At 41.1% G+C, this 24,814-nt stretch overlaps 2 protein-coding genes across 7 annotated transcripts in view; both read left to right on the top strand.

Annotated features, from left to right (window-relative positions):
• Positions 1–13,232, top strand: part of rfx7b (regulatory factor X7b) — a 33,939-nt gene extending 20,707 nt beyond the window's left edge. For 4 of the 6 annotated variants that reach the window (XM_025056070.1, XM_008312476.3, XM_025056071.1 and 1 more), the window contains 10 exons: positions 1,421–1,925; positions 3,376–3,409; positions 4,508–4,593; positions 4,917–4,955; positions 5,048–5,170; positions 5,253–5,369; positions 5,997–6,081; positions 6,194–6,401; positions 6,714–7,006; positions 7,090–13,232. In XM_025056070.1, the coding sequence (XP_024911838.1) occupies positions 1,798–1,925; positions 3,376–3,409; positions 4,508–4,593; positions 4,917–4,955; positions 5,048–5,170; positions 5,253–5,369; positions 5,997–6,081; positions 6,194–6,401; positions 6,714–7,006; positions 7,090–10,542 (4,566 nt within the window). In that variant the 5' untranslated portion in view covers positions 1,421–1,797 and the 3' untranslated portion in view covers positions 10,543–13,232. Of the gene's footprint in view, positions 1–444; positions 1,231–1,420; positions 1,926–3,375; positions 3,410–4,507; positions 4,594–4,916; positions 4,956–5,047; positions 5,171–5,252; positions 5,370–5,996; positions 6,082–6,193; positions 6,402–6,713; positions 7,007–7,089 lie in introns of those variants that run through there. The other 2 variants (XM_008312478.3, XM_025056072.1) reach the window with 2 other exon arrangements.
• Positions 13,233–15,626: 2,394 nt separating this feature from the next.
• The window catches only part of LOC103380480 (protogenin B-like), a 15,158-nt gene continuing 5,970 nt past the window's right edge, over positions 15,627–24,814 (top strand). Inside the window, exons 1-10 of the mRNA XM_008312488.3 lie at positions 15,627–16,257; positions 17,129–17,428; positions 20,638–20,782; positions 20,870–21,003; positions 21,089–21,385; positions 21,522–21,681; positions 21,779–22,026; positions 22,457–22,621; positions 22,891–23,196; positions 24,088–24,273. Of these exons, the coding sequence (XP_008310710.1) occupies positions 16,191–16,257; positions 17,129–17,428; positions 20,638–20,782; positions 20,870–21,003; positions 21,089–21,385; positions 21,522–21,681; positions 21,779–22,026; positions 22,457–22,621; positions 22,891–23,196; positions 24,088–24,273 (2,008 nt within the window). The 5' untranslated portion in view covers positions 15,627–16,190. The remainder of the gene's footprint in view (positions 16,258–17,128; positions 17,429–20,637; positions 20,783–20,869; positions 21,004–21,088; positions 21,386–21,521; positions 21,682–21,778; positions 22,027–22,456; positions 22,622–22,890; positions 23,197–24,087; positions 24,274–24,814) is intronic.

Below are 24,814 nucleotides of genomic sequence, written 5' to 3'. Positions count from 1 at the left end.
TGGTTACAGGTGTAACATAAACAAACGATGCGTTGATAAATAATATTACTCATAATAATGCTTGCAGGTCTTGTTTGTCTCTAAACGATGGCAGATTACGTTAAGGAGAAACTATTCCTGCCTGGTGAGCTGTGAGGAAATATATGGTCGGTGTGTCTGCCCGTGTTTTTCCTTTTAGAACGTGACCTCAAATGCAACTGACTGAAGCAAATGTGCGTGAGTGCAGGTGAAAACGAGCGCTGATTGTGTCGGTGAATGACTGGTTGACATGGTGAACTCGTATCATTCTGGCTGTTTACCCGTCATTGTCACTATCTGATCAAACTGCTTCCTGCAGCAGCGCCGCCCCAGGATGACAGCAAAACTACAACGCACGGGTAACGTCAAGTTAGACATAATAAAATAGTGAAGTCCCCGGTCAGGACTCTTAAAATTAAAACCTGACTGTAGACTTGGACTTTAGTAGTTTAGAAATGTTTATATTAAACCAGAATTAAGATTTTGACAACTATTTTAATTTTAGACACACTATGTTTCTGTCCTGGACTGATGCTTTAAATACACATATTACATATACATGGTCAAAAGAAACTGTAAATTAGTTGTAGTCCATATTCTTAATGCCAGACACGGGCTTGTGAGTAAGTAATTGTATGTTACTGGAGAAGGAAATAAACCCACTGACATGCAAGAACACTGTTAGGAATAATTGAGGTAACTGAACTACCTTGACCTGCACAGAAATAAAAATATTAGTAAGTGGTATACAGTACATAGGTCAAGGTATGCATTTGTCTCCAAGCCTGTAAAATAAATACTGTAGTTCTGTTTATCAAAGTAAAGGTAATTCCCTTTTTTGTTTTATTTTCTGTAACATGTAAAACTTTAAGAAACCACATATTCATCTTGATTTTATTTAACTGAATGCACAGCAAAATAATATAGGTCAACTCAAGACCCATGCAAGACTCTTTTTTTTTTTTGCTGATTTACTGGTCGTCCAATATGGCAGCTGAGGGTTGTGTCTGTGGTTGTGTCTTACACCCAGAGGGTGGTTGGTTGAATTACCGTCAGTGGCTCATGTGACTCCCTGGTAGCCTTGCTGTCAGCAGTTTTACTATTTACCATTAAGTGAGTGTTAGCACTGTCTTCAAGCTACCGATACACCAGCTAGAGCTACCTATATACCTGTGTCCCGTTACAATGAGGAAATCTATTGTACCATTCTGTGTATGTATTTTTTCAAATTCTTTTGTGTGTGTTTGTTTTCTATCTTTAATATTTTTTAAAACATTTTAATTGGAGGTGTTTATTTCAATGTCATTGTTGTGTTTTAAATGCATGTGTTATGCATTGTATGAATGTGTGAGTACTGTGCTGTCCATCACAGTTTGTTCATTGTTTAATTTTGCCCCTTTAGAGAATGTGGACGTCCGTCTGTGAAGGTAGTTGCAGCCTTCTAACCTAGCGTAAGTTGACTTTTATTTTGTGTTTCCGGCCGCTCCTGCGCTGCCTGTGTGGGACTTGACGCAGACACTGCTGCAGGCGTGCTATTTGCGGCAGCGGAGAGACCTCCTCGAAATGCCTTTTGTATGTTCCGGTGTTTTTTTCCTTTCTGCTTTTGTTTTGTCGTTTGTGCGAGGCTCGGATCCCAGCGTTTGTAGCCATGCTGTGCGGATGCGGATGTGGCGGGCTGTCCTAGCTGACTGAGCCGCTCCAGCAGCGGTGGGTCCGGTGCAGCGCACAGCCGGGGATGAGGCCTACTCGTTAAAGCTCCCCCACCACCCCTCCATCGTGATGGCTGATGATCAACAACAACCTGGTCAGAAGCCTGCCGTGGGATTAGGCTCCCTACCAGCGCTGGTACCCGGACTGCAGGGGCCCGAGGCCAACGCGTTACAGTTCAAAATCAAGAATTCTATTTGGTAAGGATGGACACGGTCCTCACTCACCAAACCCGCTGTCCTTCTCGCTAGCCGTAGTTTAGTAATTAGCGTTATGTAGCTGTGGAGAGCAGGGAGGCAGCAATCAGCACAAAGCGGCGGTAAATAACACGGTGCTATCACGGTGATAACCACCGAGATTTACCTGGCACACGCCAGCCTTCCATAACACGTCAATGACGGGTTACTTGAGGATGCTTTGGCTCTAGGCGTTAGTGTGGAGCCAGGGGAGGCCATGTTAGAGATGACACCCAGTCCAGCGGTGAGGCTGATGCTCAGGATGACAGGTGTCACTGTCAGATACAACTCCACTGATACAGACACCCAGAGATCTAGACCTAAACAGACACAGACAAATAAAAAAATAAATAAACAGGTGGACTGACTCGGATCTATAAACATCCACACCCAGAAGACAGCTTTAGACAAAATATGCTTACTGTCAAAATATACTGGCACAAATAGTAGGACACAAATCTAAAGAAACTCATCCACTGACACAAATCTAAATGCACAGGGGTTTTGTGGACGCTATAACATGCACACAGCCACTGACACAGTTCTACCCCTCAGACACACAGACATGTCCATGGACACAGATTACATGGACACACCTGTCATGCTATTGCAAATAAATTGTCATTTAAAGAATATTTAGTCCATCAATTGCTATGCAGCTGTGTCCACCTTCAGCGTACCTGCTTGACTATTCCTTGACAGATCCTAGTTCAGAAACCCATTAACTTATGTCAATACACTCAGACTGTACCAAGACTCTGCTCTGTTGTTGAGTGCCATGACTGTTGAAATGTCATCACCTGTGTGAATCACTCAGATGTCATTTTTACTGCAGATGTTTTAAGTTTGTAATGACTGTGCCCTCACCATGGGTCCTCAACATAGTGACCCCCAGGGGGTCAGCTGAGGTACTGCAAAGTTTTGGTCAATTAGACATTTATTATTTAAAATAAAAATGTCTGTATTTTTTTAACAAATTAAATCTCATTAAATAAATCACTATAAACATAACATTCTCACAAAATTGGGGCATTATTTTAATACCTTAGTATTGTATTGTATACAAAGTACATTGAAGTACTTTTGTGGCACTCTTAGGTCCTCACTTATTTTCTTTTCTATATACTATGAATTCACACAAGTTATAATTTGTGTATTATTTGAAAATATATATTTGTAAATATGTGTATGTATAAACAGTATATGTATCTGTAAATATGCATGTATATATACACATATATACATATGTATATTTACATATATAGTTACACATTTATAAATTATGTAGTGTTTACACTATACAGTAGCAGACATTTACCCCAAATGTACTCTTAATTAAAAACCAATTAATCATACATATGCCATTGGATTTTATGTGTTGTTCTGATGCTTGACTTTCTCTTTATCTTTTTAGCAAATCCGTACAATCAAAAGTGGACAGTATATTGGTAAGTATCCAGGTGTTTCTTTTAGACTTGAGTAGGACTGAAGACGAAATATAGGGTAATTTCATAAGGGTTTATTGGTGAATGTTTTTTCTTGTTTTCATATATTATATTATTTTAGTAATTGTAGATATTAGCATTTAAGAAATGGTACCTTGAAAAAGAAATATTTTAAAAGATTTCTAATAAAAGTTTCTGAATTACAGTATATACATTATAAAAAGTTAGTAAATAATTTGAATCTGTGCATAGATATCCTTATATCTTCAGTAACCATTATTTCATTACCATCATTAGGATGTATTAATATATTAGATAATGTAGGGACTTGAACTATTTTAGATGATCAGCAAAACAATTAGATTGATTTTCAAGTTAAATAACAAATTGTTTTTTCTTCTGCATTGATGATTTAAATGTCCCAAAATAAATGTTTTGGTATTAAAGTCGACTAACATGAAGTTGCAGTAGTATGAGCCTTAATACAGTGTTAGTGTGTTGCCTTGTGGTGTGGTCTGCCACACATTTTTCTCAGTGTCTCACTTGATCAGAGATGAGAGTAGAAAATACAAAGTATGTATGGTAGGAAATTGACATGGCTAAGGACGTTGGCCTAATTCCTGATTGTTGTTATGTGATCAGAAAATGACTCATTGTGTATTTGTACTAGTAAGGTGTAGTTACACAGCTCATTCATTCAAGTAAAGGTTCCCTTTGCAACAAAGAATGACAGGAACAGGTGTTTTATATATATATATGTATTATCCATTTATTTTATTTCTAACAAATTATGATTGGGGGGACTCCACTGACTCGCATAGAAAATGCTCTCAGTTAAATGAATGATGAACCACTAGGTGGTGTTGGTTAGTACTGTCACCTTATAGCAATAAGGTGATTGGAGACCCAGATCAAATACTAGGGTACGCTTACAGGACTGAAGTATGGATTCAATTTATTGGTATTTTTTGTTTTACAACTTTTGGCATTGAAAGACCAATGTAATTGTATTCTCTATGCTTGGTTCCTTACCTCCATTACTGTAATGGATACATTTCACCCTTGTTTTTTGTTGTTGTTGTTGTGTTTTTATTTTCACAGCAAGATGTTGAGAAGTTTACAGACATCGAAAAACTCTACCTCTACCTTAAGTTGCCTTCTGGTCCCAGCAGTGGCAATGATAAAAGGTATGATTCAAACGGCTACTCTTTTACTCTGACCTCAGATGATTTTCTGTCTTTATTTAGCTTCCTCTGCCTTGTCTTTTCTCAGCCTCAATGCTTTTTCAGAATTAACTTTTTTGTACCTATGTTATCACCATTTTGAGGGGCTGCTGATCAATGCTGAGGATTTTGTTCCTAATACAGTTATGGCTCATTCTCAGCCAAAAGGTTGATTATCACTGTGACAAAAACCATTGATACATCAAGAGTTTTGCTATACCTAGCTGTCTGTGTTTCATTTGTTTCCCCATATCTATTCGCCTAAACACCCAAATTCTGCCCTTTTGGACTGAGAATGAGAGGAGTTCCTCCACTCCTGGATTATGGTATTGAAGTTTCTGTATTACCAAGACATGATGAATCCAAGTCCAAAACACTGCGTCAAAACACTGTTGCTTCTCTTGTGAAACACTTTCAGTGATCAGAGTTCCATGTCATCAAGTCGCACTCAACAGATGCATGCATTCAACTGGATACGGAATCACCTAGAGGAGCATCCAGAGACTTCCCTCCCAAAGCAAGAGGTTTATGATGAGTACAAGTGAGTACCAAACATTTGGTGTGGGCTCCTCGTGGTGGGTGTGCTAGCCTTTATCCTCACACCCAAATCTGTTTTTCTCCAGGAGCTATTGTGACAATCTCGGCTACAATCCACTGAGCGCCGCAGACTTTGGAAAAATCATGAAGAATGTCTTTCCCAACATGAAAGCACGTCGGCTGGGCATGAGAGGAAAATCCAAATATCCTTTGGTTCTCGTGAAGTTGACAACTACTGTAAATGTTTGTGATTTGGTTTGTGTACAGTAAAGTAATTGTCGTCTTTGTACTGCCTAGATTCCTTTTTGTGTCATTTGCTTTAGTGGTGTAATCTGTAAAGAAAGATAAATAAACCACATCAGAAACATTATTAGATATATAGCATGTTTAGCATTGTAGAGCTTGATTTTAGTCTACTGAAAAAGTCACATGTTTTGGGGACTCATCAGTGCTGATATAGGTGCGTCATGGTCAGTTATGTACTTCAGTTTTTGGGTGATGTAATGTTCACTTAGTGTAAAATGAAATTGATAAGTATAATTGTAGTTATTAGAAGTAAAGTCAATAATTTATAATGTGAAAAGGGCACCTTTACAGTAATGAATTCTTGCATTTGTTACATTTGCAGCAGCTGTAAATGTATTTAATTAGCAGGTAAGGCCATTAATGTAACGTAGCATAAAATAACATAGAACTGAACGAATAGAGAATGTGCATTAAACATGAACTAGCCTTTTATGAGATTGTGGTAACCTGTCATTGACGGCAAAGGGTTGATTGTTTACAAATGTCTGTGATAAGTTAGATTTACGTCCTTAACAGCTGCTCACATACTGTTACAGTGGGTTGAGGAAGAAAGCTTTTGTTCACATGCCATCCTTACCAAACCTGGATCTGCAGAAATCTGGTGATGGGGTATGTGTCGTCTTAAAGATCATTTCCATAATTCTAATGATATTTATATATTTGTTCTCCTAAACTAAGGAGATGCTCATTCACCTGTTGTTCACTGTCTGTCTGACTCCAGTGTGAGCTGATGGAGCCCACGGGCCAGTCGCCGAGTGCTGAAGATGAAATGAGGTCTGCGGCCTGTGGGCTGGTGTGTGAGTGGGCGCAGAAGGTTCTGAGTCGTCAGTTTGACAACGTGGAGGACCTGGCCCGCTTCTTGCTCAATAGCCATTACATTGGTACCAAGTCTGTGGCAGCCCTCACTGTTATGACTGGAACACCCACAGGTAAATGTTTTTTTGTGCTATTCTGTTGCCTGTGTTTTCATACAAATTTGTGATGAAAATAGTTTGTCTGTTATTTGCTAAATAAAGAAACTCTAGAAAGCTAATCTCCAAGTAGTATTTGTGGAAATATCTATTTTATTGCTAGCAGCTGCCTTGGAAAATAAAACAGTTGCTTCATAACACAGAAAACCACTTTTTTTTGACAAGAACGGAGCAGTCGGCATTTTCGCACTTGACCATTTTCTAAATGCCTTTCTGTGATGCTGCAAGTTTATTTGACCTCATTTCTTTGGGTTTTTCCACATTTAACAGGAATGAAGACACCGACTCCTTCTGCGTTTGTTCCGACGGCTGAGGCCAACACTTTCCAGCCGCAGGTGAAGACCCTGCCCTCTCCTTCTGTCGATGCAAAGCAGCAACTGCAGCGCAAGATCCAGAAGAAGCAACAGGAGCAGAAGCTCCACTCACCCCTGCCCAGTGAAACCCAGGTCAAGAGAGCAGAGGCCAGTACGCCTGGTCCCACCATCCCTAGTGGTAGTCCAGCACTGCTGTCCCCTCAACCAACCATTGGAATCGTAGTAGCAGCCGTCCCCAGTCCAGTAACAGTACGTTGCAGACTCTCTCCTACTTTGTAATATATTGTAAAATGTATCTAAAGTGTGACATGTTATTGTTGTTTGTCTCCCAGGTGCAGAGAAGCAGGCAGTTGATGACCTCACCCAGCCCTGTGGGGACAGCAGAGGGAAAGGTGATGAACTTCCAAGTGGTCACTCAGTCTCTTAAACAGTCTCCCAAAACTCCTCAGAATATTTCAGCTAGTCCCGTGGGTGACCGACTGGCACGGCACAGTACCCGTTACGCTCAGATCCTGCCCAAGCCCTCTGCTTCTAGTGCCATCACACTGCGCTCACAACAAACCCTGCTCATCACCAACAGCCCCATAAAAACTGTGATGCCCACTTCTCACGTGAGCTCAGTCAATGTGGTGAAGATGACGGCAATCGCACTGGCCCCCAGCAGCAGCAGTAACAACAGCACCACTACTGTGCGCCCAGCGTCGACAGGTGTGACCACCATGGCTGCTTCAGATGATTCCCAACAATTCCAAGGGATGCATTCAGCTCCTCCTCAGTCTCCTGCAGTCAAGACCAGTGCTCCATCTTCCACTCTGACTTTCTCCACTGATATTAAAGTAGTGTCGGATGCTGGGAAAGACAATAACAGTACTGTGTCGAACACAGAAAGATCTGCTGCTGAGGTCAAAGAGGAGAGAGTTGCCAAGTTCAGGGCTGCCAGTGAGCCAAACTTCCTGGTGAAGTGTTCTCTGGGACCAGATAAAGGATTTAGAGTGAAAAATGAAGTCACATCTTCCTCTTCACTGGTGGCTGTAGCTGGGACTCAGGACAGCAATAACAGTAACTGTAATGACAGTACTTTATACTTGACTGTTGATAATCAGAACGCCAGTAGTAACTCGACATCTAATGGGTCTTCTGCTGTTGCCACTGTATCAAAGGATCTTTGCCTCGATGGTAAGAGCCCCAGAAAGCGTACAGGCCCGGGCGGGGAGTCCCACGTGATTCCTGTGAAGAGGGTGTTCATCTCCCAGCAGCCACTGGCTGTAGTTGACAATCTAAAACCTGGTCTTAATGCTGCAGTCAAAAGGATTCCCCGACTAGGAACGCCTGCCAGACCAGAGAGTGCCCCCTGCAAAGTGACTGTGAAACACACACCCATAGGGCCCACGCAGATCCTTGCACTCTCCGATTCACCCATCACACTCACTAAGGGCTCACAGACTGTTGTCAAACCCAAGCCCTTGGTGGCAAAGCGTGAAGACCATTCTCTTAGCACTGACACCAGCACTGCAGCCACTGAGAACAACCCATCTGATCAGGTGTTGCTACAGCAGATCACTGGGGACCCTCGTGCCATACCAGCCAACTCAGGAGCACATGAACCCTCTGTGATGAGTGACATAAAGAGCACAATATGGGAGGAGGGACAGCTTGATGAGCTTCGAAAGCAGACTTTTGCTCAGCAGATACCAGCAGACCACAAACAAGCCCCCACTGACCAACTTTCAATTATAGCTCAAACCCCTGAGACCTCAGGCCAGCTTTCCCTCACACAGGAGATGGTAGACTTTGCAGGTTCTCAGCCCAGCATGGACTACTTCCATTTTAATGACGATGACATGACCCAGGACAGCATTGTGGAAGAGCTTGTCCAAATGGAGGAGCAAATGAAGCTGAAGGGTTTGTTTAGTAGCTGTGTTGACGTGTCTCTACAAGGCCAGTCCGCCAACAACCAAGGCTCTATCCTGAATGCCCACCAGGCCAGCACTACTTTCTACCACTCTGCGCACAGTAGTACCACTCCTGTCCAGACTCCCACTCCAACACCGACCCCAACACCAACGCCCACGCCCACGTCTGAAATGATACCCAGGCACAACCTGACAAGAGAGAGCCCCTGCTCTCGCATGGCTCCCATCACCCCTGTGGATGGAGCCATGGGTCGCCACACCCCCATCAGCACGCCTCTGTCCAACAGCAGCAGTGTCCCACCAAGCCCAGTGGAGTGCAGGAACCCGTTTGCTTTCACTCCCATCAACTCCAGTATCACAGGTTATCATGATGCCAGTATTGTCTCCAGTAGCCCTGTTAAGCCCATGCAGAGACCCATGGCTACGCACCCTGACAAGGCCAAGCTCGAGTGGATCAACAACCGCTACAACAGCAACCCTGGAACCCCGCTCTCCAACCATAGCATTGGTATATTGCCAAGTTACCAGGACTTGGTTGATGACCAGTTCCGTAAGCCTCATGCTTTTGCAATCCCCAGCCAGTCATTTCAGGCACAGGCGAGACAAGACGCTGCTCAGTTTGGACGCTTGACTCCCATTTCTCCCGTGCAGCAACAGCAGCAACAACAAACACCACAGCAACAGCAGTCACCCCAGCAGCAGCAACAGCAGCAACAACAAACCCCACAGCAACAGCAGCCCCCTCACCAGCAGCAGCAGCAGCAGCTGGCAACAGGTGTAACTACAGGTGTAACTACTCCCACCAAACAGGAAAGCTTTGCTGTGCCAGCACCGTTAGACAATAAAGCATCAACCCCCTCCGCATCCGGAACTTTCCGTTGCCGCAGCGTTAGCCCTGCAGTGCGCCAGAGAAACTTTAGTGGCAATTCAGGCACCCAGACAACCACCACAAATACTACCGCCACCGCTCGTGCTGTGATTTCTCCCTTTAACTCCCCCATCACCTCCGAGGTGCTCAGTATCCTGTCCAACACGCAGACAGTCAACACTGTCCACAGCATGGCCCAGCGTAGTCAGTCTGTTCCTCTGAACATCATGATGCAGAGTGAGATGCTGCCTGTGCAGGGGCAGAGCAACACGACTAAAATCACCAATGTACTTCTCAGCAAAATGGAAGCTGACGGGGATGATTCTGTCCGTGGGCTGGGCATTAACAACCTCCCTGCTAACTATACAGCCCGTATGAACCTCACACAGATTCTGGAGACGACCGCTGGCTTCACTGGAGGAACTGCTCACCAAACTTCCCTGCCTGTTGGTTCTAGCCCTGCTGCTTTTGAGCTCCAGCAGCACGGCTTCCTGACAACTGCCAGTGGAGAACAGGTGAGTTTCACTACCGCGGACAGCCAAGCACAAGCTGGTCCTAGTGAGCAGGACCAGCCACAGCAGCTCCAGGAGAATCAAACACAACCCCAGCTCCTCCTTCAGAGCACACAACAGCAGGAGGTTGAGGATGAGCAACAACAGCTGGATTTCAACAACACTGTTAAGGACCTGTTGGGTGACGATGGTCTGAACCCCAGTTCCCAGTTGGTGGGTCAGGTGGCTTCAGAGTTAAACGCCGTGGCGTCTGACTTCTCAAATGACATCAGACTGACCTCAGATCTGTCCAGTAGCATCACTGATCTTAACACATTGGACACCAACCTGCTGTTTGACCCAAATCAACAGCAGGAACAATATGAAGATTCTACACTGGAAGAATTGAAGAATGACCCACTTTTCCAGCAGATCTGCGGTGAAACTGTGAACTCTGGTTTCGACTGGCTAGAAAGCAAAGACCAGCCGACCACAGTGGAGATGCTGGGCTAATGTTATCTTTTACTCTGTTTGATTTCTGTTGTCTGTTTGGTGCATACATATTATATCTGTTCTTAAAAGTATAGTTTGTCAGGATTTGTCTGGACTTTGCCATTCGTTCTGTTTGAAGTGCCCGGCTTACCAGAAAATCTCTCCTACTGAGGTTCACTTACTCCTCTCCCTGTTTTTCATCACTCAGTCACTGTATAACCACGTATCTTCATGAATTCAGAAATGTAATTCATTGACTCAAAAGTCTGCGTACTCGGTGGCAGCATGCACTTACAAGAGCCGACAATTGTAGAAAGAGCATACCGAGAAGCGTCATCTTCCAACAAAACAATAATGCAATATTTGTATTTATTCAAAATGTCACAAAATGAGGGACAGGGAATTTGGCACAAAAGGCATGAGCTGTTGTCTACTATTTTCACCAAATAGAGGCATGATAGGGATTGTAGTATATAAACATACTAGTTGTAGTGCATTTGCCTGTCATATCTCACTGTAAAAATAGGCGGCATTTCAATGCGGCCAGGTGCTGAATTATGACATAATATTTATACCTTAATACATACCAAATTGGTGAGAAACTGATTCACACATGAGCATTGTCAAAAAGTGATTTTCTTTTTTTTGCCTAAAAGCTACTTCTTGTGCTGTTTAATATCATACAAAGGGAGTAAATGAATCAGTAGGGAGACAATGGGAATTTAGGCCTCTGTGGACGTAACATTGAATGGAATCAACAACTGGCTGCCTTATTCCAAGTCCAAGGCCTAATTCTATCCTAAAGAGACTGTATATAGTTTAATCTTAAGATGTCTTCAGAACCATCCAGAGCTTCATCATATCAAGGCAGCTGTTACTGTGAGTTTTTCAGTACTCTTTCTTATTCTGTTCTTGTTTTGCAGTTATATTATAAACACATATTGCATATTCGAATGACTACACCCTGTGTTTTCCATCATCGATGGATTTAAAGGAATTTCTTCTACTGTTGTGACACATAATAGATTTTTATTGGCATGTTTTTCTCCCGTCTTGGACAGGGATGTGAGTGGTATGGAAAAGGCTAAGTAACAAAAAAAAGCTAAAGGCTGATGTGGTTGTCTTTTTGATGTCATTTTGAGATCAAGTAGATGTGAGATAGTCTTTGTGGAGATCTAGCCTTATGTCCATGCCAAAGATTTGTCTGATTAACATACAAAATTATCACACTCCTGGGAAACGTTGAGAAGAGCTGAAAAAAAAGAAAATTGTGTCTGAGAGATATTGCATTTTACAAAAAAAAAAAGAATAAGTTGCATTAACCTTAATGTACAGTGTGTAAATTTGGGAAATGGTCACAGTCCTATGTTTCATAGGTAACGATGGACCCGAAAGCATGTTGAAACCATCATTGCTAGCCAGGTAGGCTATGTGATACAGTAGGATGCTTGCTTAAGTTTTTGGCTATTGTCAATGTTGTATAAGTCATGTTTAAGCTCCATTTGTAAATAGATTAGATACATAGAGATGTGATGTATCAGGACACTATATTATGGCCATTATCCTAGCTAAGTATGTGCCATTTAAAAGAATAACAGGCTTAACAGATCTATAGTCGGCAAAAGATACTGTATGTTGTGTGTTACATTTCTGGATCAATGTCGTAAGAGTAATGCTGTCTGGTCTCGCTTGCTAATTTTTATTTTCAGTTCAGAGATATTAGGTCTCTGCAGTTGCAGAAGTTATGTGGTTTGAGCAAGATCGATAGCATGGTTTAAAAAAAAAAGTTGTGATACTGTTCAGCTGGTTGCAAACATCTTTGTGACAGACATTGTGCTCAAAGCGTCAGCAGACACTGGAGAAAAAAACATATGTGTTTCAACAAACTATGGAGGTTCACATAATTGCACTAAATTTTTATGACACATCTTTATGGACAAATGTAATATTGATGAATGCCCCTTGTTTAAAAAAAGGCAAGATGAGAATGGAAATTAAGTGAATTGTCAGAAAATGACCAATTGTCTTGTAGCAAAATGTGCATTAATCTCAGTGAGATACACATTTCTTACTCATTCTCATACAGGAGAATATAAAGCATCGGGGCGGGGGGGTCAATAACCTTTGAAAACCTACATGCTCATTATGTTAAAAACTGATTGTACGCACGCATGTGTGATGACTTTTGTTGTACTTTGTATTCTTGGTAACCACTGTCTTCTGTAATTTGGGCAGGTTCTGTTAAACCAGACTGGCAGTGCTAGTTGTATGAGTTACATTACAATGTTGTTGCTGTTTACTAAGTTAATGTTGTTCCGTATGTTTTTGTTGATGGTTGTTTTATGTTGATTTTACATTTTCTTATTTTGTTAAATGCATTTTATGAAAAAAAAAACTCTCTCTTTTTTTTATCAATGAGGCACTGATTTTTCAATATAAATGAAGGAACTGCACCTCTTAATGTGCCCAGGAGCTCCATCAAGTGGTGGCAGATTCTACACCTTTGACTGACATGGAACCAACTTTGTTTGATTATATTGTCCATTTCTACCAGTTAAAAAAAGACCCTTCTCTGTGGTGTTGTCTGGTGTACTGCTTAATGTACAGTAGCTTGTTAATATTGCAAACTTGTTGTTTCTTTTTTCAATGGAAAGTACTCACTGGTGAGATTTTTAAAGTGGTTTTAAAAGCCAATAAACTTTTTTAAAGAATGTTTCTGTGTTTTAGGATTTGTATTTCATTACATGTAATACAGAGTCCCAGAAAGTGAATTTACAGGTTTAAAAAATGATGAATTACAGTTATAATTATTGATATTTTATTTGATTTGTGAATTACAAGTACATTAAGTACATGTGTGGTACTTTTTTTTTTTCAATTTAAGGAAGTAGTAGAACATCTGTCTTTAATACAAAGTTAAAATGACATTTTCCCAAATAAGCTAACAGGCAAAGGCGGTCCTCACTTTCAGAGGTTAGAAAAAAAACTACCAGAAACAGTGAGAAATGAAAGTGAAAAAAAAAGTTTTAGTCATTTATTCATTTTTATTTTCTCTACCTTATCTTTACCTAACAGTGTGTTTTTGTTTATATATTCATTTAATGGGCTACACATCTATATTTTAGCACTGAATTCCATGCAAAATCAAAACCTTTCCATCACCGTCTTAACACAAGGTCAGAGGTCATTTACTCCACAAACGACCTCTAGGGTCATTGGGGGTGTCCTCTCCTAGAGACACACTGCAGCCAATCAGAATCCAGCTCAGCGGCCCTCTGTTCAGCTTTCCCAGGGCCTGGTGATATTTAAAACATGTTAATGACCTTAACCCTATTGATCATGGCCAGGCCAGCAATATCCTCGACCTCAACCTCCACAAAAAAAACGTTTGTCAACATGAGTCAACAAAAAAGATCTGGTTTCTTTTTTGTTGTTATTATATTAGCAATCATAGGGTGACACCGCACATGATTAAAATATGTTGGGTTTTTTTTTTGGGGGGGGGGGTTGTGGTTTGTGCTCACTGTTGTCTATAAATAGAAACATTCTATCTGTAAAAACAAATACAGAAACAACTTTATGACGTAGTCTTTTTGCAGCACTCCAATGGCATTGTAAGACATTTTGAAGAGACTATTCATTGGAATTTGTGTCAATTATGGTCACATTTGTGTCTTTTTGTCATTCAGCATCAGACTCTTCTTTAAACAAACCTGATACGAAATATTTTAAAATAATCTTAATTTTTCTAACGAGTAAAAAATACATGATACTTTTTATCGAACTTTGGTTGCGACTTTGCATTGAATAATAACAGTATATAAAGCTCTTGATGGCTAAATCAATAGTTAGTTCTAATCAATACATAATTACACTTGGCTCTTCTCCTTTGATTAGTTATTGGAGTGCGGAGGTGCAGGTTTGTGGCAATAAAAAAAAATTAAACTCACTCATTTGTTATTATTATCACTGAGAAAGTCACATATAAAGTCTACAGTAATTTTGGGGCACAGCACCTCTCCCACCACTGTGATGACTGACTTTAACTGTACCAGGCATATGGTTGTTTTGCTGATGCAGCATGGTCGACCTCACAGCTGGAGCCCATTGTGCTGCTGCTGAATGAGAGCCGGGGGATGAGAGGGTCATTGTCAAAAGGCACGGTCACCGGATCAATATCTGAATTCATTAGGCAGCTGACTTCAAGCCATCAATACCTCTTTATAATGACCAGTTTTTGGAGAAGGAACAGATGCCATTTGGTGTGGCATTATTACTAGTGGTATTGAAAACTGATAATTTACAGTGTTTGTCTATTTTTATTTTCTTTATAAGAAAGAATTGAGAAGGTCTAGGTCTGTGGGGTTCTAACATGGGTCAGTAAGAACTGCCGAAAAAGCTTAAAAAGTTCCATGTTGTGACAAAATATATGTGCACACAAGATTTTTCAAACATGGAAAATCAAAGGCTTACTATGTGCTGGTCAGTCTTGTTATGTGTTTTGTAGATGGAGAATATTAAATCAAGAATGGTTGAGACCACAACTGGTAAATCTATATTAATGATTGTTGAGGACAGTCTGCCTTCCAAGTATTAGAAGCTGTCTGTAGATTGTGATTGTCAACAGTTTCTCTCTTTTATGTGGACTACAATATTCTATTTGAAGCTGAGGAGAAGCTGTGTGTTTGCACAAGTGGAGTTTCTGCTGACGTGTTTGTCAGGAGGTTTGCTTAGCTAACCACAAAGACTTCATTTGCCCAATAACATTTAATAACACATAAAGAGACTGACTTGAATATACTGTCCATCTTTAAAGTCCTGGTCTCAGTTGTCTGCGCTGTTGTTCAAAACAACGTCGTTCTCTGTGTGCTCTCAACTACTGCTAAATCTAAATGCACATTAAACAGGGTGAGTGGAATTAGGTGTAAATGGGATAGGTTAGAGTTTAGGTTAAGGTTGGGTTAGGTTTAGGTTTATTATAGGAATTATAGTTTGAAATTATAGTTACAGTAGGGTTAGGGTTATGGGTTAGGATTAAAATGATATATTAGATGAAAGATGTGTATATTTAAGTATGAGAGGTTTGAAATACAGTAAAGACAATTTGCTATGTCATTTCTTTTAAAACATCTACGATATAGTTTGGTTTTTTGTGTACACAAATGTACTGTACTGACAACAGGTCTCTTTAATGACGGAAAAATAATTAATATCAAATTTTGCGATGTCTATGATGAAGTATAGGTCACAGTTTTACAATCAGAACAGCCATTTATAGCCACTATTTTGCACAGTCAACACTTCACAGAAATGGTTCTGTGTTGAAGGAGAACTGAAATGCATATTTTAAATGTTACATTAGCCATCTGAATGAAGCCAATCAAAAGTTCAGTATTCTTCAACACAAATGTTATCTTCTTTTTGCAATTTTTTTGCAAAACATTTCTAGACTCTTGTTCTCTCTCTCACCACCTCTCTCCGTCTACCTCTCTCTCTCATTTCACGGGCAGCAAAAGCGCATGCGTCAGAAGGCGGGAGCGGGGCCCCGGCTTCTGGTGGAATAGCCACTTCTCCCCATCCTCTTTAACTTCATTATTGGGGATCTACACACAGCACGCGGCCAACCGGCGGAGCTGCGGTGCTGGAAAATGAGACACCGGAGCGGATAAATGGCTAAGTTTAAGATGAAAGTCTGCCGGCAGTGGCTGCTTTTTGTTTTATTTCTCCCTTTATCGGGTAAGTGTCTTGTTTAATTGTTGTTTAATTGTTAGTTTTCGGTTGAAACGTACAGGGACCAGAAAGTGTTATTGTTATCTACGACGACAGACGTATCCTGGACGTTATCTCTTTAACTATTGTTGCAGAGCAACGTCATAAACAGCGTAACAATGTGTGTTTGGTTAATGATGTTTAAGTTGAATCTTCGTCCTCAGGTGCTGCAAATCAGTCTCCATAGTTGTTAAGTTGTTAATGTTATGGATGCTGAAGATGAACAGCACTCACCAAATATCAGGAGAGAGCGGTGGTAAACGTAATTCTGGGAAAATTATATGTTTTACTCATTGTCGTATCGTAATTGCACGTAACCAAATAACAAATGTATTACTTGCATGTTTTTAAAGACCTCAACTTTTATTACAATATTAAATAATCACCACTATAACAGAACCACGCAACTATAACACAGCTTTTTAACTGTAATTGATAATTGACAGATTCTTTTAAGTTAGTTTTTTCTTAAATAAAACAATTGCTCTTTATTTGGCACTCACTGTGATAATGTATTGTGCTCTTTGCTCATTGGTGGCATTAAACGTTTAACCTTTGGTTCATGGAGAAGATAATAAATATTTGAGACTAGACTTCTATTGACATTTTGCATTATTTCCTGCAATTATGGAACAAATGAATACTTTAGGTAATGAATAAACATCTGGATATATATTTGCCCTTTATACATATTGTAATGTCAATTTTAAGTGATGTAATGTGCACTTCATGATGTTAAAAATATGTTTATTGTAGATACAGGTTATATATACAATATTTATATTTTTATTACTACACCATTACCCTAAGATTGAATCTTCCCTTTGTTTCCTCTCAGGTGTTTTATGTTTCAGTGAGTTGTCCTTCATCACGGAGCCCAGTGATGTTACTGTACTACCAAAGGACCCGGCTGTCTTGGACTGTCAGGCTCATGGGCTGCCTCCAGTCACCATCAAGTGGCTGAAAAATGGAGTTCGGCTGACAGAGAGCGAGCACATAAAGTTCCTGTCAAATGGCTCTTTGCACATACCAAAAATAAAGCATACCAAGGAGGATTCAGATGAAGGGTTCTACCAGTGCCTCTCCCAGAACAAATACGGAGCTATCCTAAGCCAAAGATCATGCCTGACTATCCCAAGTAAGTATGGAGAAAATATTGAAAGGAATTCTGTGGAGCTTGAGTAGGCTTTGTGTCATTTTTCTCCTACCAAGATGAAATTGAAGGTCTCTGTGATATGTACTGTGTGGTTTCATGGTGAAGGCATTAGAATAGCAAGTTCATGGGTTATTAACCTGGAGATGGGAAGCAGATGTCTCAAACTTTTTCTTCCCAGAGTTAAAGGTAACCCTCATAGTGGAAGACTGGGCAGGCTGGCCATGCCTGTGTTTAAAGCTGTCACTCCAGTTATCGGGACATTTTAAGAGACAGTTAAAGATAGATGGCAAGTCTATCTAAACGCTCATAAATACTGTGTAAATGGACAGCCCTGGGCTTGGATGCAATATCCTTTTCCTTGTTTTGAGGAAATGTACCACTTGACAGGAACTGGCTAAAACGAAGAAATTGACCTTCTCCCTTGTGTATGGTGATGGGATTGTCTCTGAAAACTTTGGTTGTTTGATTGCTGAATGGTCTGCTACACAGAGGAATCTCTAAAAGGCCATTGGTCTTTGAGCCATTGTTTGGAGTGGCCCTGACTGCCCCAGAAGAATAGGGTTGGTTTCCAGAGCATTTGTTTGTCCACTTATCAGTGGACAGGACAGCTGTGTCTGTTCTCTGTGCCTGGTCTGCCATGGTCACAGATCTGAGAAGTGACATCTACTACTCAAAATATCTAACTTTGACAATGACTCAGAAGGATTGTTTTGGCAGTATACCCTCAGACCCACCAGTACTATATTGTTTTGAACTAGTACTTATTACTATATTTTATATATTACAAAAAAAACATCTTTCTTGTTGTATCACCTTTGACACAGTTGTTTTCACTGAAATGTTTGTTAAAGGAGATTTTTTATTTATTTAAACATATCCCACAAGAATCCTTAAAAGTCAAGGTTGATCTGTGGTCCAGTCGTTGTCAGTTAAAGGGTTAAAGGTTTTTGGTCAGCTGTAGGCGGAGAGTGGAGGAAGGGCCTCTTCTGCCGTTCCCCTTCTGTCCAGAGGTCCTGGGGGTCAGAGGTGAGGTGGGAAAGGCTTTGTGATGTCATAGTCCTACTCTGCCGGGGCTGTCCTGCTGTTCTGTCCTCAAGCCCACGATTCTTTTCACTGCAGCAGTCCCTCTGTTGGCCTGTCAGGCCTTTTGTTAAGGAAAGGTGAAAGTGATGGAAAAGACCTAATATCCCACAATGTTATTCACAGCCTTGGTCTTTGGACGCCATGTTCACATTCAATGTTGAAGGAATGAAAACCTTAGTGAAAGTTTAAACACTACACTTAAATTAACATGCAACATAGTGCACAGTATATAGTGCAGTCCAATCCAAACACAACACTTGTGTTAGTAAATTGTAAATGTAGGAAAATATTTTCCTCTTCGAGTTGTATTTAATCATTTTTTTTCACCCATGGCATTTGTTTGAGGTTATAAATAATATAATATTCACCGGGCTGTGGTTAGTGGACTTAAGGTAAACGTGTTTCGATTTCACATCTAGTTTGGGCTAAAATTGAATGCACAGAGGGCTGAGGTGAACTCTGACCTCTTTGGAGGAACCTTTGTGACCACTGACCCAGACATTGATCTGTGCTTTACAACAGTGGTGACCAAATTAGCTGCTTGGTCCATGCAGGCTACACCCACCATCTACATATATCTGTTCCCAGCATCAGTGAAGGTGGCCTACGGTTATTATCTTTTACCCAGATAACAGCTTGTTTTGATGTCTTTACAGGCAACAAAACCTACATACCAATCACAAGGCCTGGAATGATTTACATAATTATTGAGACTAATTCCATTCCAAATAAAAGGAAAAATATTTCTGATGTAGCTTTGAATATTTTTGAAACAATTCCATTGCTTTTACTTTAAAATATTGTATTAGTCAACAAAACTGGAACGCATAACTCTAACACTAGTCGACTAGTCAAGTTTCAACCTTAAAGCAAAACATTTAGCACAGCAAAAAAACAACATAGTGCAATAATTGATTCTGGTGTGAACTTTACATAGACAGGGTTTAAATGTGTAATATTGATGAGGTTGGGTCCTAAATTAAAGAATTGCTCTTCAGTTTGGAAATTTGAATCTTTGGATTAGAAAATGGGGTTTCAGTGGGAGAACAGGGAATTGATTTCCTTTAACATGATATTGACTTCCTTCCTGTGAGTGAGGGGGTGGGGGAAGAGTTATCACCTTAATGAAGGAAGGTCACTGTTTATATCTGATAGAGCAACTCCATATTTTGCAGATAAATGGATTCTAAAAAGTAATCATTGAAAGACACTGCGTGTACACAAATATGAGTTTTACTCAGCAAAAATCAGCAAAGCTAGCTAGATAGATAGATGGATGGATAGATAGATAGATAGAGAGATAGATAGATGGATAGATAGATAGATAGGTGGATGGATAGACAGATGGATAGACAGATAGATAAGCAATATATTCTACATTCTTTGGACAGAATTCCTCTTTTTTTAACCTCATGGCTGTAGAATATGTGTAACATAACATGACCAAAATTCAATATTTCACTCATCTCTCTTCATCAGTGACTGCTGTATGACCTAGATTTCCTTTTATATCACAATATTGCTTAAGGCACGTTTACTTGGGAGTATTTGCTTATAGCCCTTCTTATGCAAAGCATATTGATTGGGCTCTTTCTATAACAATGCATCATTCAGTACCATTCTTCAATTGATTGGATTGATTGGACCAGCTGGTCAGTACTAGTCTGCTGGCCTATCTGGACAAAGGCAAGATCACAGATGATTCCAAAGATCAATACCTTTCATATAAACAGTTAACATCCATCAAAGTCAGTGCTCTGCATGCATAATACTGTATATAATATGATTTTACAGAAGTGAAAGAAACTGCTCGTATTTAGTTTGTCACAAACACCAGTGCAATATTTTTATATATGAACAATCAAGGTGAAAGATGGACTTGTGTGCTGGCCCCATGTAAACATCATATGAATTGCCTGTATGTCTGTATAGGGTGACAAGGTCAAATGTGTTACCTTGGCGCCCGTGTAGCGAAAGGGTTGAGTCCACTGGTAAAGTGTGAGCCTGAGAATACTTTCTATCAAGTAGTACTTCTTGTTTGTTTAAGTCTTGCTCGTCTCCTGTTTGTCCTCCTGATTTTGCTCATCAGAGTATTTTTTTGTCCACAGCTATTTCTGAGTTTATTTTGCATCCTGTGCCTGTTGTGGTGATTGAAGGGTCAGTGGCAAGATTCTCTTGTGCAGTCACCTCCAACCCCCCTGCAACCATCACTTGGGAGCTCAACCAAAGCACATTACCACTCCGGACAGACAGGTACCTGCAGGTGTCTATGAATAGTTTGACAAAAATCCATTCTTTTATCATTTTAACTAAATGATGTGTTATCTGTGTGTGTTTTAGACTTACAGTTTTACCAAATGGAGTTCTGCAGATTCATAATGTTCAACTTGAAGATGCCGGGCAGTACCGATGTGTGGCAACTAACATTGGTAGCAGTATGAAGAGTAGAGAAGCATCACTTATAGTTAACACGGGTGAGTGCAGGACAGTAAACTGTTATGTTGACTAAGTTTTAATGCATTTTAAATAAAAATAATTATCTTTTCTTTCCCGGTGAAGTTGCTGTTCCTAAGTCACGACAGAGGCCCAAAATCATTGCCGGTCCTCAGAATGTCACAGCTTCACTTCACCAAACTGTAGTGCTGGAGTGTATGGCCACAGGAAACCCCTGGCCCATCATCTCCTGGAGCAGAGCTGATAGTAAAGCCATCGATGTGTACAATGCCAAAGTGCTGGGTAATGGTAACCTGGTTATCACTGATGTCAGCTCCAAGCACAGTGGTGTCTACCTCTGCAGGGCCACCACTCCTGGAACCCGCAACTACACCATCGCTGCAGCCAACATAACAGTTCTAGGTACTTTTGTCACATGTATAGTTGCAGCACGTGCTATATGTGTTCACACGGCGTATATCTTATAATATGTTTTTTTCATAAGTGTTTAATAAAATCAGAAATTGTGCATAAGGTTTGTTTTTTAATTACTTTTCAGTTCCACCAACTATTGTTGAAAAGCCTGAAAGCCAGACCCGTCCTAGAGCTGGCACTGCCAGGTTCATGTGTCAGGCAGAAGGAGTGCCTTCACCCCGCATCAGTTGGCTCAAGAATGGAGAAGAGGTTCACCTAAATGGAAGAATAAAAATGTATAACAGGTATTGTACAACTCACTCACAAAAGTATTTCAAACTAACTTATTACTTATTAGTAACTCATGTATTGATTTTGGTATGTTTCTTTCTTGGTTCACAGTAAATTGGTTATAACCCAGATCATCCCTGAGGATGATGCCATCTATCAGTGTATTGCAGAGAATGAACAGGGCTCGGTGTTGTCAGTGGCTCGCCTTATTGTTGTCATGTCCGAGGACAGACCCAGTGCACCCAGAAACATCCATGCTGAGACCATCTCCAGCTCTGCTATCCTGCTGGCCTGGGAGAGGCCCCTGTACAATGCAGACAAAGTTATTGCCTACTCCATACATTATATGAAGGCTGAAGGTAAGAAAAGTTAACAGAGAGAATTTCCACTTAGTATGTTGTGCCTTTTACAAAACGATTACAAACCAGGTGAAATTTGAGTAAGTAATTATAAAATGAAGCAACCTCACTGTGTCACACGTGGTTAGCTTGTCATGGTGAAGAACATCTGTTGATGCTGCACAAAGCAGAGGTTAAAGACTATTCAGAACGGCAACCCCTAAAATAACAGAGGCTCAGCTAAACCATTGTGTGGCCCCAACTCATTCTTTATGCAGTTAAAGGGACATGGTTGAATTTTCAGGTCTTCCAAACTGAGCACTATAAAGAAATATAAATATATATATATAAGTCAAGCCTATGTAGTATGTAGTAAACATGTCATTATCTGTTAAACTGCCTGTTATAAGTTTCCTCAGCTTAACTAGTTTTCTGCTTTGTTGCCTTTCAGGACTGAACAACGAAGAATACCAAGTTGTTATTGGCAATGACACCACCAGTTACATTATTGATGACCTCGAGTCAGCCCGAAACTACAGCTTTTACGTTGTGGCTTACATGCCAATGGGAGCCAGTCGTATGTCCGACCAAGTCAGTCAACATACCCTGGAGGATGGTAAGCATGGAGACTCCCAGCATTCCTCGCAGTAAATCACTTTGATAGTTAAGCTAACATGCATGCAAGGGATGTGTGCTGAGAGGAGACTCTGAGTGGAAGTCAGGGGGGGCAAGTATTCTTTCATGTGCACATTCTTTCTCCCTTTATCTGCTGTCTAACAGTAGTTTATTGATAAAGGTAGGCCTGTCCTGGTTCTGTTGTGAAGAAATTTATTGCCACACCAGTGTCAAGCAAACTTGTGATAAACTGTTCTCTTCTGTGCACAGTACCTTTGCGTACCCCAGAGCTGAGTCTCAGCAGCCACAGCTCCACTGACATCCAGGTTAGCTGGCAGCCTCTGCCAGCCAAGATAAGCCGAGGTCAAGTGTCTGCGTACAGACTGTCCTATCGTACAGCGACGGACAACACAGTCACCTCTGTGGAGCTGCCTCAGAACAACACCAAGTATCTGCTGGACAACTTACAGCCTGATACCATCTACCTGCTTCGTATCGCTGCATCCACCCGTGTAGGCTGGTGCGAGCCTTCAGCTTGGACATCTCACCGCACACCTAAGGCCTCCAGCAACAAAGGTACCGGTGCAGAGAAATTTAATGGAAAACTGTTGGAGGAGATGGTGATGGTGGATCACAGAGAAAATTTGGTCCCAGACAATTTGAATGTGTCCAAAGAGGCCCATGTTTGGGCCAGTACTGCTGTAGCTCTCTTTTATTTACAGGTGTCACATGTTCATCTAACACATAAATAACACTGATATGGGCTTGTCCTGGACCTCAAATATTTTTTCTGCCTGGGATATAATTTTTCTCATTCTACTGCAGATGTTTTTTGTTAACTATGTTTTTGCGGATTTACATTTTAAAGTATTGATTTTGTTAGAAAATCTTTGGGTTCTGGCTTTAGAGGGGTATATGACCCTGTAGTAGAGGATCGATTACTGGCTGTTCTTTTGCTTTTGTCTCATTATTGCTTTTTTTGCACTTGGAATACCAAATACGTCTCTAGTGCTCACACAGAGTGGCCAGCTTAAGGGTAGAATTTGCTCTTGTAGCATTGTCCCACAGTCTTTGTGTTGGTTACCCAGGAACCTTTGCCCTCTGCTGTCAGGGATGTTAGGGCGGCCTCAGTCATGGGTCATAAAGAGAGGGCCTCAGGCGTCTGACAAGGACAGAGAATAGCCTTATTTCATGGCCCGGTGTGTTGGGGGAGGATGTTTGTCCTCTGAGGCTCTCCTTCTTCTTCTTGGAAGTTCAGTTTAACATTAAGATCTCAGAGTCTTCCACTTTTCCTGACTCCAGGTTAATGTGGCCACTAACTACCATATCAACAGCAGTCACTTTAAAGCCATGTAATATCATTTAGCAATTGTAAAGCTGGTGTGATGTGTTAGTTTTCCTTCATCCCTGGAAACATTATAAATACAATTTTTTATTGATTGCTGTCTGCCCTTATTTCCAACCCAGTGCCTTCAGCGCCTGTTCTTCAACTTGAGCCGCTTAACTGCACCTCCATTGTGGCTCGCTGGCAAACTTCCGTGGACTCTGTGGTTGTCCAGGGATACCGGCTGTGTTACCATGAAGAAGGACAACCAGAGCAACCCAACATCCAGCTGCAGCCTCAGACCAACTCCTACACCATCAGTGGCCTTGGTAAGTGGTAAAAGTCCCCTGGTTTCAGTGGCATATAATAATGAAAACCAATATCTGAATGATATTGATCACTCAAATAACATGTGACAGTTTGTGTGTGCACTCAATATGGAAGCTTCATAAACACATGTCTAATTTTGGCCTGTTCTCGGTGGGCAGTTGGTTGCTGCATTTGCATTTTGGTCCTGGCTGACCCCTCTTGCCTATCCAGAAGCCCTCTCTAGTCTGGCTGCAGTATTGTGTAAGATCAGGGTTAGAGGTCAGGGTCCAGATGTCCCTCCCACCACAGTGTGCCATGCAGCAGTTTGCATAATTATCACTGGCCATTGTGTTGCATACAGGGCCAGACCCGTCCAATGAGACTCTGGTCACTACCTCCCTCCCCCCTAAAGTGGACACTGGAGCACAAAGGCACAGACTTTTGGGAGAGGCCAGAGCTTACCAGCCAATGACCTTTAGCCGTGGGACAGCAGACTTCTGTTCAGGACCAAGCTGCACCAGTGGTCCTTGCTGTCCATGTGAAAAACAGCCAAATATAGAT

This window comes from Cynoglossus semilaevis, chromosome 6, assembly GCF_000523025.1.
Source record: "Cynoglossus semilaevis isolate Cse_v1.0 chromosome 6, Cse_v1.0, whole genome shotgun sequence".
Lineage (NCBI taxonomy): Eukaryota > Metazoa > Chordata > Actinopteri > Pleuronectiformes > Cynoglossidae > Cynoglossus > Cynoglossus semilaevis.
Note: the sequence above shows the minus strand (reverse complement) of the source record. Positions and strands in the feature narration are given on the sequence as shown.